A 15,044-nucleotide genomic window follows, 5' to 3' on the forward strand; every position below is an offset into this window, starting at 1 on the left:
ACTGAAATCATTTCCAACATCTTTTCTGATCACAATGTGGTAAAATTAGATGTCAACTGGAGGAGTAAAAAAATTATAAAAAAACACAAACATATGGAGGCTAAAAATCATGCTCTTCAATAACCAAAAAATCACAGAAGAAATAAAAAAGGAAATAAAAATATGCACAGAAAAAAAAATGAAAACACAACAACCCAAAACCTATGGTATTCAGTAAAAGCAGTGCTAAAGGAAAGTTCATAGCAATACAAATTTCCCTCAAGAAACAAGATAAACATCAAATAAATTACCTAACTTTACACCTAAAGCAACTAGAACAAGAAGAAATGAAGAACCCCAAAGTTAGTAGAAAGAATGAAATCATAAAAATCAAAGCAGAAATCAATGAAAAAGAAACAAAGGAGACTATAACAAAAATCACCAAAGCTAAAAGGTGGTTCTTTGAGAAGATAAAATAAAGAAACCATTAGCTAGACTCATCAATAAAAAAAGGGAGAAGAATCAAATCAATAAAATTAGAAATGAAAATGGAAAAATCACAACAGACAACAAAGAAATACAAAGGATCATAAGAGACTACTATTAGTAACTATATGGCAATAAAATGTGTAACTTGGAAGAAATGGATGAATTCCTAGAAGAGTACAACCTTCCAAAACTTAACCAGGAAGAAACAGAAAATCTAAACAGACACACCACAAGCACAGAAATTGAAACTGTAATACAAAATCTTCCGACAAACAAAATCCCAGGACCAGATTGCATCACAGGTGAATTCTACCAAAAAATTTAGAGATGAGCTAACACCTCTCCTACTCAAACTCTTCCAGAAAATTGGAGTGGAAGGTAAATCCCCAAACTCATTCTATGAGGCCATGTCACCCTCATACCAAAACCAGACAAAGATGTTACCAAAAAAGAAAACTACAGCCCAATATCACTGATTAACATAGATGCAAAAATCCTCAACAAAATTCTAGCAAACAGAATTCAACAACATATTAAAAATATCATGCATCATGACCAAGTGGGTTATGTCAGGGATGCAAGGATTCTTCAATATTCACAAATAAATCAATGTAATACACCACATTAACAAACTGAAAGATAAAAACCCTATGATTATCTCAATAGATGCAGAGAAAGCCTTTAACAAAATTCAACAGCCATTTAAGATAAAAACTCTCCAGAAAGCAGGCATAGAAGGAACATACCTTAACACAATAAAAACCATCTATGACAAACACACAGAAATCATTATCCTCAGTGGTGAAAAATTGAAAGCATTTCCTCTAAAGTCAGGAACAAGACAAGGGTGCCCACTCTTGCCAGTACTATTCAACATAGTTTTGGAAGTTTTACCACAGCAGTCAGAGAAGAAAAATAAATAAAGAGAATCCAGATTAGAAAAGAAGAAGTAAAACTCTCACTGTTTGCAGATGACATGATCCTCTACATAGAAAACCCTAAAGACACCACCAGAAAATTACTAGCACTAGTCAATGAATAAAGTAAAGCTGCAGGGTATAAAATTGATACACATAAGTCCCTTGCATTCCTATACACTAACAATGAGAAAATAGAAAAATTAAGGAAACTATCCCATTAACCATTGCAACAAAAATAATAAAATACTTAGGAATAAATTTACCTAAGGAAACAAAAGGTCTATATATAGTAAACTATAAAACACTGGTGAAATAAATCAAAGATGACACAAAGAGATGGAGAAATATACCATGTTCATGGATTGGAAGAATCAATATAGTAAAAATGAGTATACTGCCCAAAGCAATCTATAGATTCAATTAAAACTCTATCAAGCTACCAATGGTATTTTTCACAGAAGTAGAACAAATAATTTCACAATTCATATGGAAACACAGAAAGTCTCTAATAGCCAAAGCAATCTTAAGAAAGAAGAATGGAACTGGAGGAATCAATCTGCCTGACTTCGGACTATACTACAAAGCTAGTCATCAAGACATTATGGTACTGGCAGAAAGACAGAAACATAGATCAATGGAACAAAATAGAAAGCCCAGAGATAAAAAAAAAAAAAAAAAAGAAAGCCCAGAGATAAATCCACGGACCTATGGACACCTTATCTTTGACAAAGGAGGTGATAATATACAATGGAGAAAAGATAATCTCTTTAACAAGTGTTGCTGGGAAAACTGGTCAACCACTTGTAAAAGAATGAAACTAGAACACTTTCTAACACCACACACAAAATAAACTCAAAATGGATTAAAGATCTAAATGCAAGACCAGAAACTACAAAACTCCTAGAGGAAACACAGGTAGAACACTCTCTGACATAAATCACAGCAGGGTCCTCTCTGACCCACCTCCCAGAATAATGGAAATAAAAGCAAAAATAAACAAATGGGACCTAATTAAATTTAAAAGCTTTTGCACTACAAAGGAAACTATAAGCAAGGTAAAAAGACACCCTTCAGAATGGGAGAAAATAATAGCAAAGGAAACAACTGACAAATAATTAATTTCCAAAATATACAAGCAGCTCATGCAGCTCAATACCAGAAAAATAATGACCCAATCAAAAAGTGGGTCAAAGAACTAAACAGACATTTCTCCAAAGAAGACATACAGATGGTTAACAAACATATGAAAAGATGCTCAACATCACTCATTATCAGAGAAATGCAAATCAAAACCACAATGAGGTACCATCTCACGCCAGTCAGAATGGCTGCCATCAAAAAGTCTACAAAAAATAAATGCTGGAGAGGGTGTGAAGAAAAGGGAACCCTCTTAAACGGTTGGTAGGAATGCAAACTAGTATAGCCACTGTGGAGAACAGTGTGGAGATTCCTTAAAAAACTGGAAATAGAACTGCCATACGATTCAGCAATCCCACTGCTGGGCATACACACTGAGGAAACCAGAATTGAAAGAGACACATGTAATCCAATGTTCATTACAGCACTGTTTACAATAGCTAGGACATGGAAGCAACCTAGATGTCCATTGGCAGATGAATGGATAAGAAAACTGGTACATATACACAATGGAGTATTACTCAGCTATTAAAAAGAACACATTTAAATTAGTTCTAATGAGGTAGATGAAACTGGAGCCTAATATACAGGGTGAAGTAAGTCAGAATGAAAAACACCAATACAGTATATTAACACAAATACATGGAATTTAGAAAGATGGTAATGACAACTGTATATGCAAAACAACAAATAGACACAGATATAAAAAGCAGACTTTTGGACTCTGTGGGAGAAAGCGAGGGTGGAATGATATGAGAGAATAGCATTGAAACATGCATATTATCATATGTGATATAGATGACCTGTCCAAGTTCAATGCATGAAAACAGGGCACTCAAAGCCAGTGCACTGGGACAACCCAGAGGGATGGGACAGCGAGGGAGGTGGGAGGGGGGTTTGGGATGGGTGGACACATGTACACCCATGGCTGATTCATGTCAATGTATGGCAAAAACCACCACAATATTGTAAACTAATTAGCCTCCAATTAAAATAAATTAATTAATTAAAAATATTGATGGAAGGATCAAACCAGAGGAGAGGTTCCTGGGAACCCCTGATTAATAACCAGTCAGTCAGAAGTACAGGTGACAACCTGGAGTTGGTATCGGCATCTGGGGTCAGGTTTGTTCAGTGGGACTAAGCCTCTAACCCTGTGGGATTTGACATTATCCTAGGTCAAGAGTTCAGGATGGATTTAGACTGTAGGACACTTGGCTGATGTCCAAGGAAAATGAGAGAACTGCTTGGTGGTGGCAAATAACATTCCAGACCCTCATTTATTTTTTTTTTTTCCTAAATTAAGGTAAGTATCCAACAAGGTGATATTTATCTGCATAAAATGTGAACTTTCAAGGAACAATTTATTCCCCTCATTCCCAAGGAACAATCAATCACCCTAAAGTGGTGACAATTTTCAAAGCAGAACTTCTAAAAGTGTGGTTATGACACTTGAAGAAGTAGGACTCATAACTAGTACAATTTGTCATCAAGAATTTATTGGAGGATTGGGCCCAATCAAACAAAAGAAAAGTATTGGAAGAAAAATGATAATTAAGTGTTTAAGTATTTGGTAGAAGACATCATAGTCCCTATTTCCTTTCTTAAATAACGAGGTATTCAGGGAATGCCTCATTAGCAACGAAAACACACCAAGTTACCAGATACTCTGGAAGAATCAATTCATGGGCTGAACATTTGCAAAATCTATGCTACTGCAATGCAAAGAAAATTGCCTTTTACAGGGTAGATAATTAGCATTATAAGATGCTTAGAATTAATTTAATATTTACTTCATCTTTATACCAGTTCCCTAAACAATGCAGACAAATGATCCTTCTCATTACACATATAATGCCCAGAGGAATAGTGTCTTAACCAAGGTCACTGGATAATCAAACCTAGACTATAGGTCTTCTCTTCCTACATTTTGACTTTTTATATGTTTCACTATCCCTAATGAATTATAATATTCGAATTCTCTGAAAGAACTGGGAATGGAGAAAGTTCCATTCTTTAAAGGAAAGGGAAAGTGAAAGTTGCTCAGTCATGTCCAACTCTTTGCAACCCCATGGACTACACAGTCCACAGAATTCTCCAGGCCAGAATACTGGAGTGGGTAGCCTTTCCCTTCTCCAGGGGATCTTCCCAACCCAGGGATAGAACCCAGGTCTCCTGCATTTTAGGTGGATTCTTTACCAGCTGAGCCACAAGGGAAGCCCAAGAACACTGGAGTGGGTAGGCTATCCCTTCTCCAGTGCATCTTGTTGACCCAGGAATTGAACCAGGGTCTCCTGCATGGCAAGTGGGTTCTTTACCAACTGAGCTACCAGGGAAACCCTTCTTTAAAGGAAGCAAATGTGATTGTGATTTTGAAGCCACAAAATAAATTCTGTCTTAATTTGGGAAGCTTTCTGATAGGCAAACCAATCATACTTCTGACTTACATTGAGACACTTTAGCTTATTTATGTTTTTTTCCAAATCTTTTTTCCTTTCAATAAAACTTGAAAGTGATACCTTTCTTTTTTTGAAAGTGATACCTTTAAAAGTTTTTTAAGTGATCTAATTATATACAAATCAACTGAATCAATAGATTTTCTTCTGCTATTGTATATTTTCTGTTATTACACATGGGGCAAAGATATGAAACATGCATTATATGAAACATGTGCATTTCAATGTCTCTATATTTTACAGAAAATAGTAAACACTAGATAATTTTATGCATTCTTTTATGCCAAAGAATTCAGAGGGAAATATAGTAATGCCTGCAATTTGCCTAGAAGGTATCAGAAATATTGATTATTCAACACATTAATGTATGAATATAGAGAGATGAGACAGGTGACAAAGGGTGTGTAGGAAACATTAATGGCGCAACCTTGGTGATGGGTACTAGTTTTAAAGTATTTCAACTTTGCCATAAGTTTGAAAATGTTACTCACGAATTGTTGGGAAACAGCAAGAAGTCTTATTTGATGTAGTTTTGATTTTGTACAGCTAGCTAAAAGAGAAGGGTACTTAAGTATTTCTACTTTTGGGTAATTTAAATTGCAAGACAATCATAACACAGAGACAAATTCAGATGCATACAAAGAAATTCAGATACATACAAGGAAGTTCCCACCAATAAAGTAATGCAATGCTCCATATGGAACAAGCATGTTTGTAGTAGGAGCTTCATACCTTCACATGTCGGCGGGGCACCTTCAAACTGTAGCTGGGAGCTGAGCTTACAGGTCAGTGTGTCCATCCCAGACAGCGTGTACCCGGGGTGGCACTGGTACTTCACGAAGTCTCCTGAAAGAGTCCACATGCATACTCGGCGATCCTGTCTCCATGACGCATGCAGCGTGTGAATGTTATTAAACACATGTGACACTCAAGTTGCTGTGCAAACCACTTCTGAACCATGACTGGTATTCATGCTTAGTCTACTCAGTGAAAAGTGTCATTTTTAGTTCGTAATTTATAAAAACGCTCTCTTTAAATGTAACCAGTATTTCTATAGAGATTATGGAGCAGTTTTTTCTTCTTTGACTGATATGTCTATGTTTACTCCCTTTCCCCTATGATTACTAACAAAAAAGAAAGAAAGATGAAAGAAGGAAAGAAAAGGGATTCAGAGGCTTGGGACTGAAGGCTGTATAAGAGAATGTCTTTAATGCATCCAGAGAGGGCTACAAAATGACCTTGGTCTAAGTAGCACAATGTTCTCATCAGCTAAGCCATCAGGAATAGGGCAGAAACTGGTCACATAGTTTGACCACCACTATAAAACAGGGTGTGAGACAGGACTGGGTATTTGTAATTGAGACCGAGAAATCCTTTGTCACAGTAACTGGCCGGCCAACGTACGCCACAGTAGGTTTCTTAGTGTGGCCTGATGATTTAATGAAGTAGGCCACCAATTTAAAATGAAAAAACAGAATTTCTAAATAGCATCATTCAATATATTTACCAATTACATTCCAGTTTCAAGGAAAGGTCAATGTTAGACTAACCATTATTTCAGCCACAAATGACTTTCTTCTGGTGCACCAAAATGGTTCCCTAACTAAACACAAACATCTGCTTAAGTCTGTGTCTGAAAACTGCTTTTAGGAGAAAAATACAAACTGGTGAGTCATGCAGCAGGAAAATGTGCTCAAAGTGGCAAAAGCAAAATTTAAATGGCAAAAAAAAATCATGGAGATGAAGAAAGAAAAACATATTTATTCAATTCATGACCAATGTGTATCTCTCTAGGAAAGCTTTAGGAATATTTCTGACAAACATTCATCAACTTGGCTATCTACTGCAGTTGCATGGGTGTAAAAAAACCTGTGTTGAGCCGATGATGTTGTAACAATGAAAACATTACCTATTTCAAAATCCTCATCCTCTGTAAGCATTTCTGCCTGTGGAACTGCTGGAGGAGGTTGACATTTCTTGAGCTGAAATGCTACATGGTTTATATAAAAAAACAGTAAGTGAAATTACATTTGATGAATAAACAAAAATCTTACAAAAAACATCTCTCTTGTGTTGTTACAATGCTTAGGTCTAGGAAAATATCTATATTTGTAAATTATAGTTTTACTAAAGTCTCGAGCTTCAAATGCTTACAAAACTGAAAGGGAAAAGTACACCATTTAAAAAAATTATGATGTTTAAATAGAAACACTTTACATATATTTGGAATTCTGCAGGAGAAATGGTTCTTGCTGGTTCCAAGTCCATATTGGGATCTGACATCATCTTCCTCGGTCTCTTTTCCTGAGGATATGCATGTGGCAGTCCTCAAGAGAGATAAGGGACCAGTAATGCTTCTCCCCAAACTATTTAGCATTCATTCCCAACATCAGTAGAGATTCACTTTGTCCCATCTACAATTACATGACATTCACTATCAAGGTTCATCTGGAGACAGAGATGAGGAAATCTCTGAAAGCTACTAAATGTATTTCCATGGCCTCCATATCAGAGTTTCACATACAATACGCTTATCTTGGGGGCAAATCCAAGATAAACTATAAAAGAGATGTGAAGTCCTAAATACGTCAGTAAGAAAAAGGAATCACAGGAACCTCAGCATGAAATGTGAGAAAATCCTACAGGCTTTCGTTTGACAGAAACATGGAACTTTAGCTGTAAACAAAGTTTATGTCAACCCTATGAGAAAAGTCAGCTAGGATTCTCTGCCATCATCAATGGAGTAAAAATACACTGACCGTGAAAATTGAGGACGAAGAAACCGCCATTTGAAAAGTCGCTGTGAAATTTGAGCAGGACTTGGTTGGTGGAGCTGTATGCTGTCTCTAGGGCTGTGTTCCCACTGAAAACTCCCAACTGCGGAGAATTCTGATCAGGACCGTCCCTGGGAAAGAGAGGAGGAGCCCTCTAAATAAAAAGCTTCCAGTTACAGCTTAAATTCGCAACCGTTTTCTTCTGACTGCCGGGCTCTTCTGTCTGAACCCAGGATCCAGCTGAAAAGCCTGGTCTTCAAACAGCAACTTAGGGCTCCCTTGTTCCTCCTGCACCTGACCTTCTCAAAGGTGTTTTTGAGGCAAGGTCACATCTATTCTAGTGACGTCACTACCACATATCAGCTTCCTTTCAAATGTTCCCATTTTAAAGTCTAAATTCAGGGTGTCTCTTTAATTGTGGGTGAGATTTATGGAGCTCTTGTGGCTGAACTGAAATATTAAAAAAAACTGAATAAAATATTACCATCTTCTAGATTCCATGTTTAGAAATACTAAGATGTTTAATATTCATAGGTGACTGCACTCCAGTCTGTCTCATGAGTGTTTGGAGGACAGGGGCTCCCTCCGCTGCTGGAGGGAGACCTTGCTCCTACTGCTAAATCTACTGATTAATCTGGGTAAAGCTGCTGATACTATAGTGTGACTTCTCATTTCGGTGTCGTTTGTCTGTCTTGCTTTGCTTCATAGGTCAACTTAACATTTCAGGTTCTCCATTTCTGCTCGTTCCCACAACACAGGTCCTGTCCCCTGATCTCCCCTTCTTACCACTCCCAGAGTTATTTCTATAGCCTCACAGGCCAGTCTCCCATCTTATCCAGCTGACCTGCCCCCTACACAATAATAATGGGTATTTTGCAACCAGGACCTGGTCCTATAATTCTCCCTCTTATGACTCTAAAGTGAATCCGTGTTGCTTTAGGATGAAGCCCAAAATCCTTAACATGATTTATGAGGTCCTGTATGGTCTGCCCAGCTTACCTGGCCAGGTCAACTCTTCTCTCTCCTGTGCTCTCCCAAGACATGAGCTACATCACACCTGGGGCCTCACAGTGCCTGCAACTCACCTATTCTCTTGCCTCAGAGAATTTCTAATGGCTAAGATAACCCCTACGTTTACAACAACTTCACCAACACACACACACACACACTGCCTTGTTAACTCTGATTATGCTTGAGTTTTCAGGGCACTTTATTCCTAAAGCACATCCAACTTATTCCAAATCTGGACTGTGCCCCAATGGTAAGCTCTACTCTTCCCATCATATTTTGTCATTCCCATTTCCCCATAAAGTCTCACCTCCAAAGGCAATGGTACAAATAGTCATCCCAATAGACATGAACATTCAGTGAAGGAGAGTTTAGGTTAACTTACCAAGGAGGTATTGGGGCAGGAGGAGAAGGGGACAACAGAGGATGAGATGGCTGGATGGCACCACCAACTCGATGGACATGAGTTTGAGTAAACTCTGGGAGTTGGTGATGGACAGGGAGGCCTGGTGTGCTGCGATTCATGGGGTCGCAAAGAGTCAGACATGACTTGAGCAACTGAACTGAACTGAACTGAACCCAGGCTACATGGCTCATTAGATGGGGAGCTAGGGCTACATCCCCCACGGCATCCCCTACAGAGCCCATGGTGGGGAAGGGGGAGTAGGGAGGGGGCAGTTCTGCAAGGTTTATAAAGTACAGAGAGAAAGCTGTGTGTAATCATTTCTTCAGTATTTCCAGAAGCATCAAATTATTATATGGCAAAGGATCCAATCAGCTTTTCTTTAAGAAAAAAAAGATTTATGCTTGAAAATGAAAAAGACAAGAAGGAATTCCCAAGTGGCCCAGGGGCTAGGACTCAACTCTTTCACTGACAAGCGCCCAGGTTCAATCCCTGGTCAGGGAACTAAGATCCCAAAAGCTATGTGATATGGCCAAAAAGATAAATAAAAATTAAAACAAGAAATAAACATGAAAAATAAAATACTTTGGGGATATTCTCCTCTAGCTAGAGTAATCCTGAATATATCTACCACGTAGCATGGTACATGAGGTTTATTCTATCTCTAGATTTAGTTGGTAAATTTCTGTTTTGACATCTACCTAACTATTCCATCTCTAAATAGACAGAAGTGACATGTAAGTGGTTAAAAGAACAGTTTATCACAAGGACAGATGGGTGTTTTCAGGAAAGGTTCTCATACCAAACCGCGATGTAGTCATTGACAGCTTCCGTCTGCAGCAAGGTGAAGTTGATGTAGACGCCATGGCCAGGTGGCACTGAGATGAGCCAGATGCAGTCCTTCAGGATGGGGTACTCGTCCGGAAATCCAGGAGAATAGATGGTCCCGTTCTGAGATGTCACATTATATCCACAAGGAGCTGAGAAGAAAGCCAAGAAAAATCAAGCCCAACACAGTTCACTTTAAAAAGATACAGTGAGATGTTTATCAGTCTCTAAAGTCCCTTAGCCGAGATTTTCTTTCTAAGAAATAATTGTGAAATATCCCTCAGCAACTACTTTGTCAAAATAATTCCTCTCAAGTCTTAAAACCTTGGAAGAATTTTATTTCTAAGCCACCTTATCTAAGTTTTTTAACATATTCTCCAAACATTCAAAATCCCTTCAGGATAAAGTCGTTTCCACATAATTAAAAGGAGAAAGAAAGAAAGAAAAAAAAAAAAAACCAAAAACCTTAGTCAGTAGTCTCCTGAGACTGAGCTGATAATCCATTGGACTATCTGATGTAAGGGATTATGCTGAAATTATGTGTGAATATTTAACTGAAAAATAATTTTTTTTGTTTTAAGTGAGATTTCTAAAGCTTATTTAAAATGCCTAAAAGAGAAGTATCTAAGTCTATCTGCCTTGAAACAAAGAGCTTATAAATTCTCCTGAGATCTATACCTAGAGAAAGGAGATAAAATTATGTAAGTGAAATTTTATAGAAACACTTCCACATCTCATCCACTACCAATGATGTAAAAATCTCAACAATACCCAGAGTCCATTTTTATTTTACTTAATAAAGTGATCATCACTCGTGCCATAGAAATTATTTTGCTTTATTTTTGGAAAAATGAAATGATCATACATGAGCAGATAATCCAAAATATATTCTTTAATTCACATCATGGTATAAATACATCAAAGTCATAGGCAAGTAGACATTTTAATCAAATTAAAAGCCAGTAGATGCTATAAGAGTGTCTGTTACTAACATGAATCTTTTCAGGCTTTCAAATATTTGCCATAGGGGATCGGGATGGGGAATACATGTAAATCCATGGCTGATTCATGTCAATGTATGACAAAAACCACTACAATACTGTAAAGTAATTAGCCTCCAACTAATAAAAATAAATGGAAAAAAAAGTATAAAATTTAGGTGGAATGAATAAGCCAGTGTACATTTTTTAAATGTAAATTTAAAATGATGACTGGTGAAATATCATGAAGCCAAAGTAACCATATAGATGCACACTAATTTCAAAGTAGACAGAAAATGTACCAGTGTCAAGTAGATTGACTTGGTCTGAATTTTGGGTACATTTATTTAAAGGCACTGTGAAGAACACTTTACAAGTTTTATAGCATAATTGTAAGCGGGTTTTGGAGTCAGATACACCTTGACCTGTAAGCTAGCAAACTATAACATACAGATGCCTCTAATCTGTAGACATAGGGCCAGAAGCCACGCTGGGGTCACAAGTGACTACGTGGTGACCCCGGAGAGGCCATACTTCTTCTTAGCTGCACACATCATGTCCTCATCACCTGCATGAATAGCTCTTGTGCTTTTCTCCTGTGTTGCTGGCAGGTGAAATGGTCCCTTCCTCAAAACTCAACTCAAATGTCACCACCTCCTGACAGCCTTTTCTGGCGGCTGTGGTCTGGATACTTGTTCCTGGACTACAGTTCTTCACCATCTGACTGTTAGCAACTAGCAGTCAGGGACCATATCCATAGCCCCATCAAACCTCCTCTCATCAATCCCATTGCCTGGCTCAGATCTCAATAAAGAACAGACACCAAGTAATTGAGGGATTGGAAATGAGTGAGACAATGAAGAGAAAACACTTAACGCATGTGTTGAAGCCACTGGCTGACATATCTCATGTGTGATTTGAAGTTATTATCTATTGATTTATAACTCTAAATTTTCCTTCAGCATTTTGACTTTTTAATTTGCATCTTATTAAAGTATAGCCACTTTACATGGAGTAGTGCCCTTCCCATGGGGAGGCAGGGAAACAGAACAAACATAAAACATGGTGTCCACCTCTTAAAAGGCAAAATAAATAATATGGTTATTTTCTTCATAAAACACATTCTGATTTTTTTAGGTCATTTAATATATTTGCCATGATATATCTATGATATTCAAATAACAAATCCTTTCACTCCTATGTTCAACGAGTGTTTACTGAGAGTCTATTATGTACCAGGCAGCTCGGCTGAGCTGGGGCTAGAGCAGAGAATCATGCTGACCCCATCCCTGCCTTGCAGAGCTTGCTATATTCAGCAGAGTGATGAAGGAAGATGTTAAAAAGCTAAATATGAAGTTTGACTTGTGTGATAATACTCTCAATGCACTTAAAACTTTTCTCAAGGCAAAATCCTATATTCTACAGAGGAAGATGGAGGACCCTAAAAAGACATAATGAGTAAAGCTGCCCCTCCCTTTCCCCTGGTCCAGCACCTTCTCCCAGAGGCTTTCCCCTCAACTTCGTGGCACCACAGCTGTATTTTGACTTCCACATCCCAGCGGCATCTCAGGGATCTCTGCAGCAACAGGGACCTGCAATCCAGTTCAGCAGGAAATGCACCCACCCCCATGCTCTCCCTGAGGCTGAGGGTCAAAGAGGCCCCTCCAGTGGAAAACAGCCAGCAAGCCCAGCAAGGGGGAGCATCTGGGCACAGAAGGGCCCCTGCACCACCTGCAACCATGAGTACTTCCCAGCTTCTCACCTGTCTGCCCAGGAGCCTGGCCTAGCAGGAGGGGCAGGCAACCAGGCAGCCAGGAGACAGACCATAGAACATGAGAGCATTACACACTGCACTTCACAACTGGGGGCCACACAGATGGCATCCCTCCTCCACACCAGGACCAGAGAGCCAACAAAGGCAATCCCTTCACATACATGAACAAACACTGCAATAGTGGCATTTATCATGCTAGGTAGTTAGAATAGGAAAAAGGAGTCCAGAACGGTGGTGGCTAAAAGACAAGGAAGAGAAAAGCCTGCAAAAATAGAACAAAGGAAGGTCTGAGGAATGGAGTGAGGACCTCAGGTAGAACAAACAGCACTTCTGGCTAGCTCAATTTACACAGGGTAGGCCCAGGGGGAGGAGGAAAAAAACATATAAAACGAGGAGCCAAAGGGCTGGGGGTCTCTCTCTCTTCTCTTTACATCTTTTGGGTCATCAAGCCCTCATGCCTCGAGGATATATTTTCCTTTATTTTCTAAATAAAACTGAGCTGTAACATGGAGCTGTAACACTGGTCCATCCAAGAACTGCAAGAGCTGTGACACTGGTCTGTCCAAGAGCTGCAATGCTGGCCCATTCGAGGGCTGTAATGCTGGTCCGTCGCTTCAAATTTTTGTTGTGACAAGACAGAACCAAGGAAATTACACACTCCCCCAACAATAATAAGAAATACACTTTTGATCTTCCTTGCTGTTCTTGGCACAGAACTCATAAAACCCTTAGAATTTACAAAGTGATTAAAAAAAGATCAAATTGTCTTTTGTTATTCAAAACAAGACCCTTTCAACCACACCTGAGTTTACTTTAATGAAGAAATTAGGAAATCTGAAGCCTTGGGGCTAGTTGCAAGGGGAACCAGCCTCAGATCGGAGGTTCAGCCCCACCCCCACCTCAGGAAGAGGAAGAGGGAAAGAAAGTCCACTTAATCACCAACCTGAGGGCCTTTGGTTTTAAAAGAATATTCCCTGGTTACTTTTATTTTTTAGAATTTAATCTAATATTGTTGTTGTTGTTCAATTGCCCAAAATTGTCCGACTCTTTGCCACCCCATGGACCCCAGCACACCAGGTTTCCCTGTCCTTCACCAACTCCCAGAGCTTGCTCAAACTCATGTCTATCGAGTTGGTGATGCGATCCAATCATCTCATCTTCTGTTGTCCCCTTCTCTGCCTGTCTTCAATCTTTTCCAGCATCAAGGTCTTTTCCAGTGAGTCAGTTCTTGGCATTTGGTGGCCAAAGAATTGGAGCTTCAGCTTCAACATCGGTCCTTCCAATGAATATTCAGGGTTGATTTCCTTTAGGACTGACTGGTTTGATCTCCTTGCTGTCCAAGTGACTCTCAAGTCTTCTCCAGCACCACAATTTGAAAGCTTCAGTTCCTCAGCACTCAGCCTTCTTTATGGTCCAACTCTCACATCCATTCATGACTACTGGAAAACCCATAGCTTTGACTAGATGAATCTTTGTGGGCAAAGTGATGTCTCTGCTTTTTAATATGCTGTATAGGTTTGTCATAGCTTTTCTTCCAAGGAGCAAGCATCTGTCTTCCTTGGGTGACTTTTGTCTTTTCTGTTATAAACCACAATCGTGAGTAGATGGCTTACTGGGTTCTGTGAGCCTACCAGTGAATTATCCACCCTCAGGGTGGCTGTGGTCCTGGGACTTTCATGTGGCACCAGGAGTCCTGGGCAGTCTTGGGTGTCTGCAGGATTTTAGCTTCATGGTTTTGCCAACTCTGATTAATATTCTGTATCATATATCACCCAAAAAGATATATTTTATTATCATCACACTGACAAAATAATTCTAAACTGGCAGTTATTTCCATGTTGGAAAGTTGGACTTGAAAAAGCAATGAAATCTAATTAAATACTTAATTCTATTTTTCATATCAAGCCAAGGAGTCTCCTACTTACATGTGAATTCAAAGAATTCAGGGAACAACTACAAGTAAAAAGGGATTTCAGTCCTAACAATTCAACATAAAAACATATGAATTTTTAAAATGGTGAGTAGTTTTTAAAGTGTTTTAATAAAAAATATCAGATATCCCATTGCTATTGTTAGTTTTATAAAATGATTTTTAAATGCTGTTTTAAGTTACTAAATATGTAGTTGATTAAAATTACGATTTAAAAACACAGTAAATGTTTTTCTTTTATAGTTGTTTATATAATGATAAAGAATGGAAATGTACAGGTGAAAAATATCATTTAAAAAGTCTATCTATATGCTTTTTTTTTTAACTTCTACAGTAGAAATTCAAATTCAAACACAGCTGGATACC

At 38.5% G+C, this 15,044-nt stretch overlaps 1 protein-coding gene across 1 annotated transcript in view; it reads right to left on the reverse strand.

Moving 5' to 3' along the window:
- CSMD1 (CUB and Sushi multiple domains 1) overlaps nucleotides 1-15,044 on the reverse strand; it is a 2,014,689-nt gene that overhangs the window by 146,257 nt on the left and 1,853,388 nt on the right. Inside the window, exons 43-46 of the mRNA XM_043893675.1 lie at nucleotides 9,969-10,146; nucleotides 7,741-7,886; nucleotides 6,891-6,971; nucleotides 5,714-5,827 (exon numbers count right to left, since the gene is read on the reverse strand). Coding sequence (XP_043749610.1) covers nucleotides 5,714-5,827; nucleotides 6,891-6,971; nucleotides 7,741-7,886; nucleotides 9,969-10,146 — 519 coding nt within the window. The remainder of the gene's footprint in view (nucleotides 1-5,713; nucleotides 5,828-6,890; nucleotides 6,972-7,740; nucleotides 7,887-9,968; nucleotides 10,147-15,044) is intronic.

This window comes from Cervus elaphus, chromosome 32, assembly GCF_910594005.1.
Source record: "Cervus elaphus chromosome 32, mCerEla1.1, whole genome shotgun sequence".
In the NCBI taxonomy this organism is placed as follows: domain Eukaryota; kingdom Metazoa; phylum Chordata; class Mammalia; order Artiodactyla; family Cervidae; genus Cervus; species Cervus elaphus.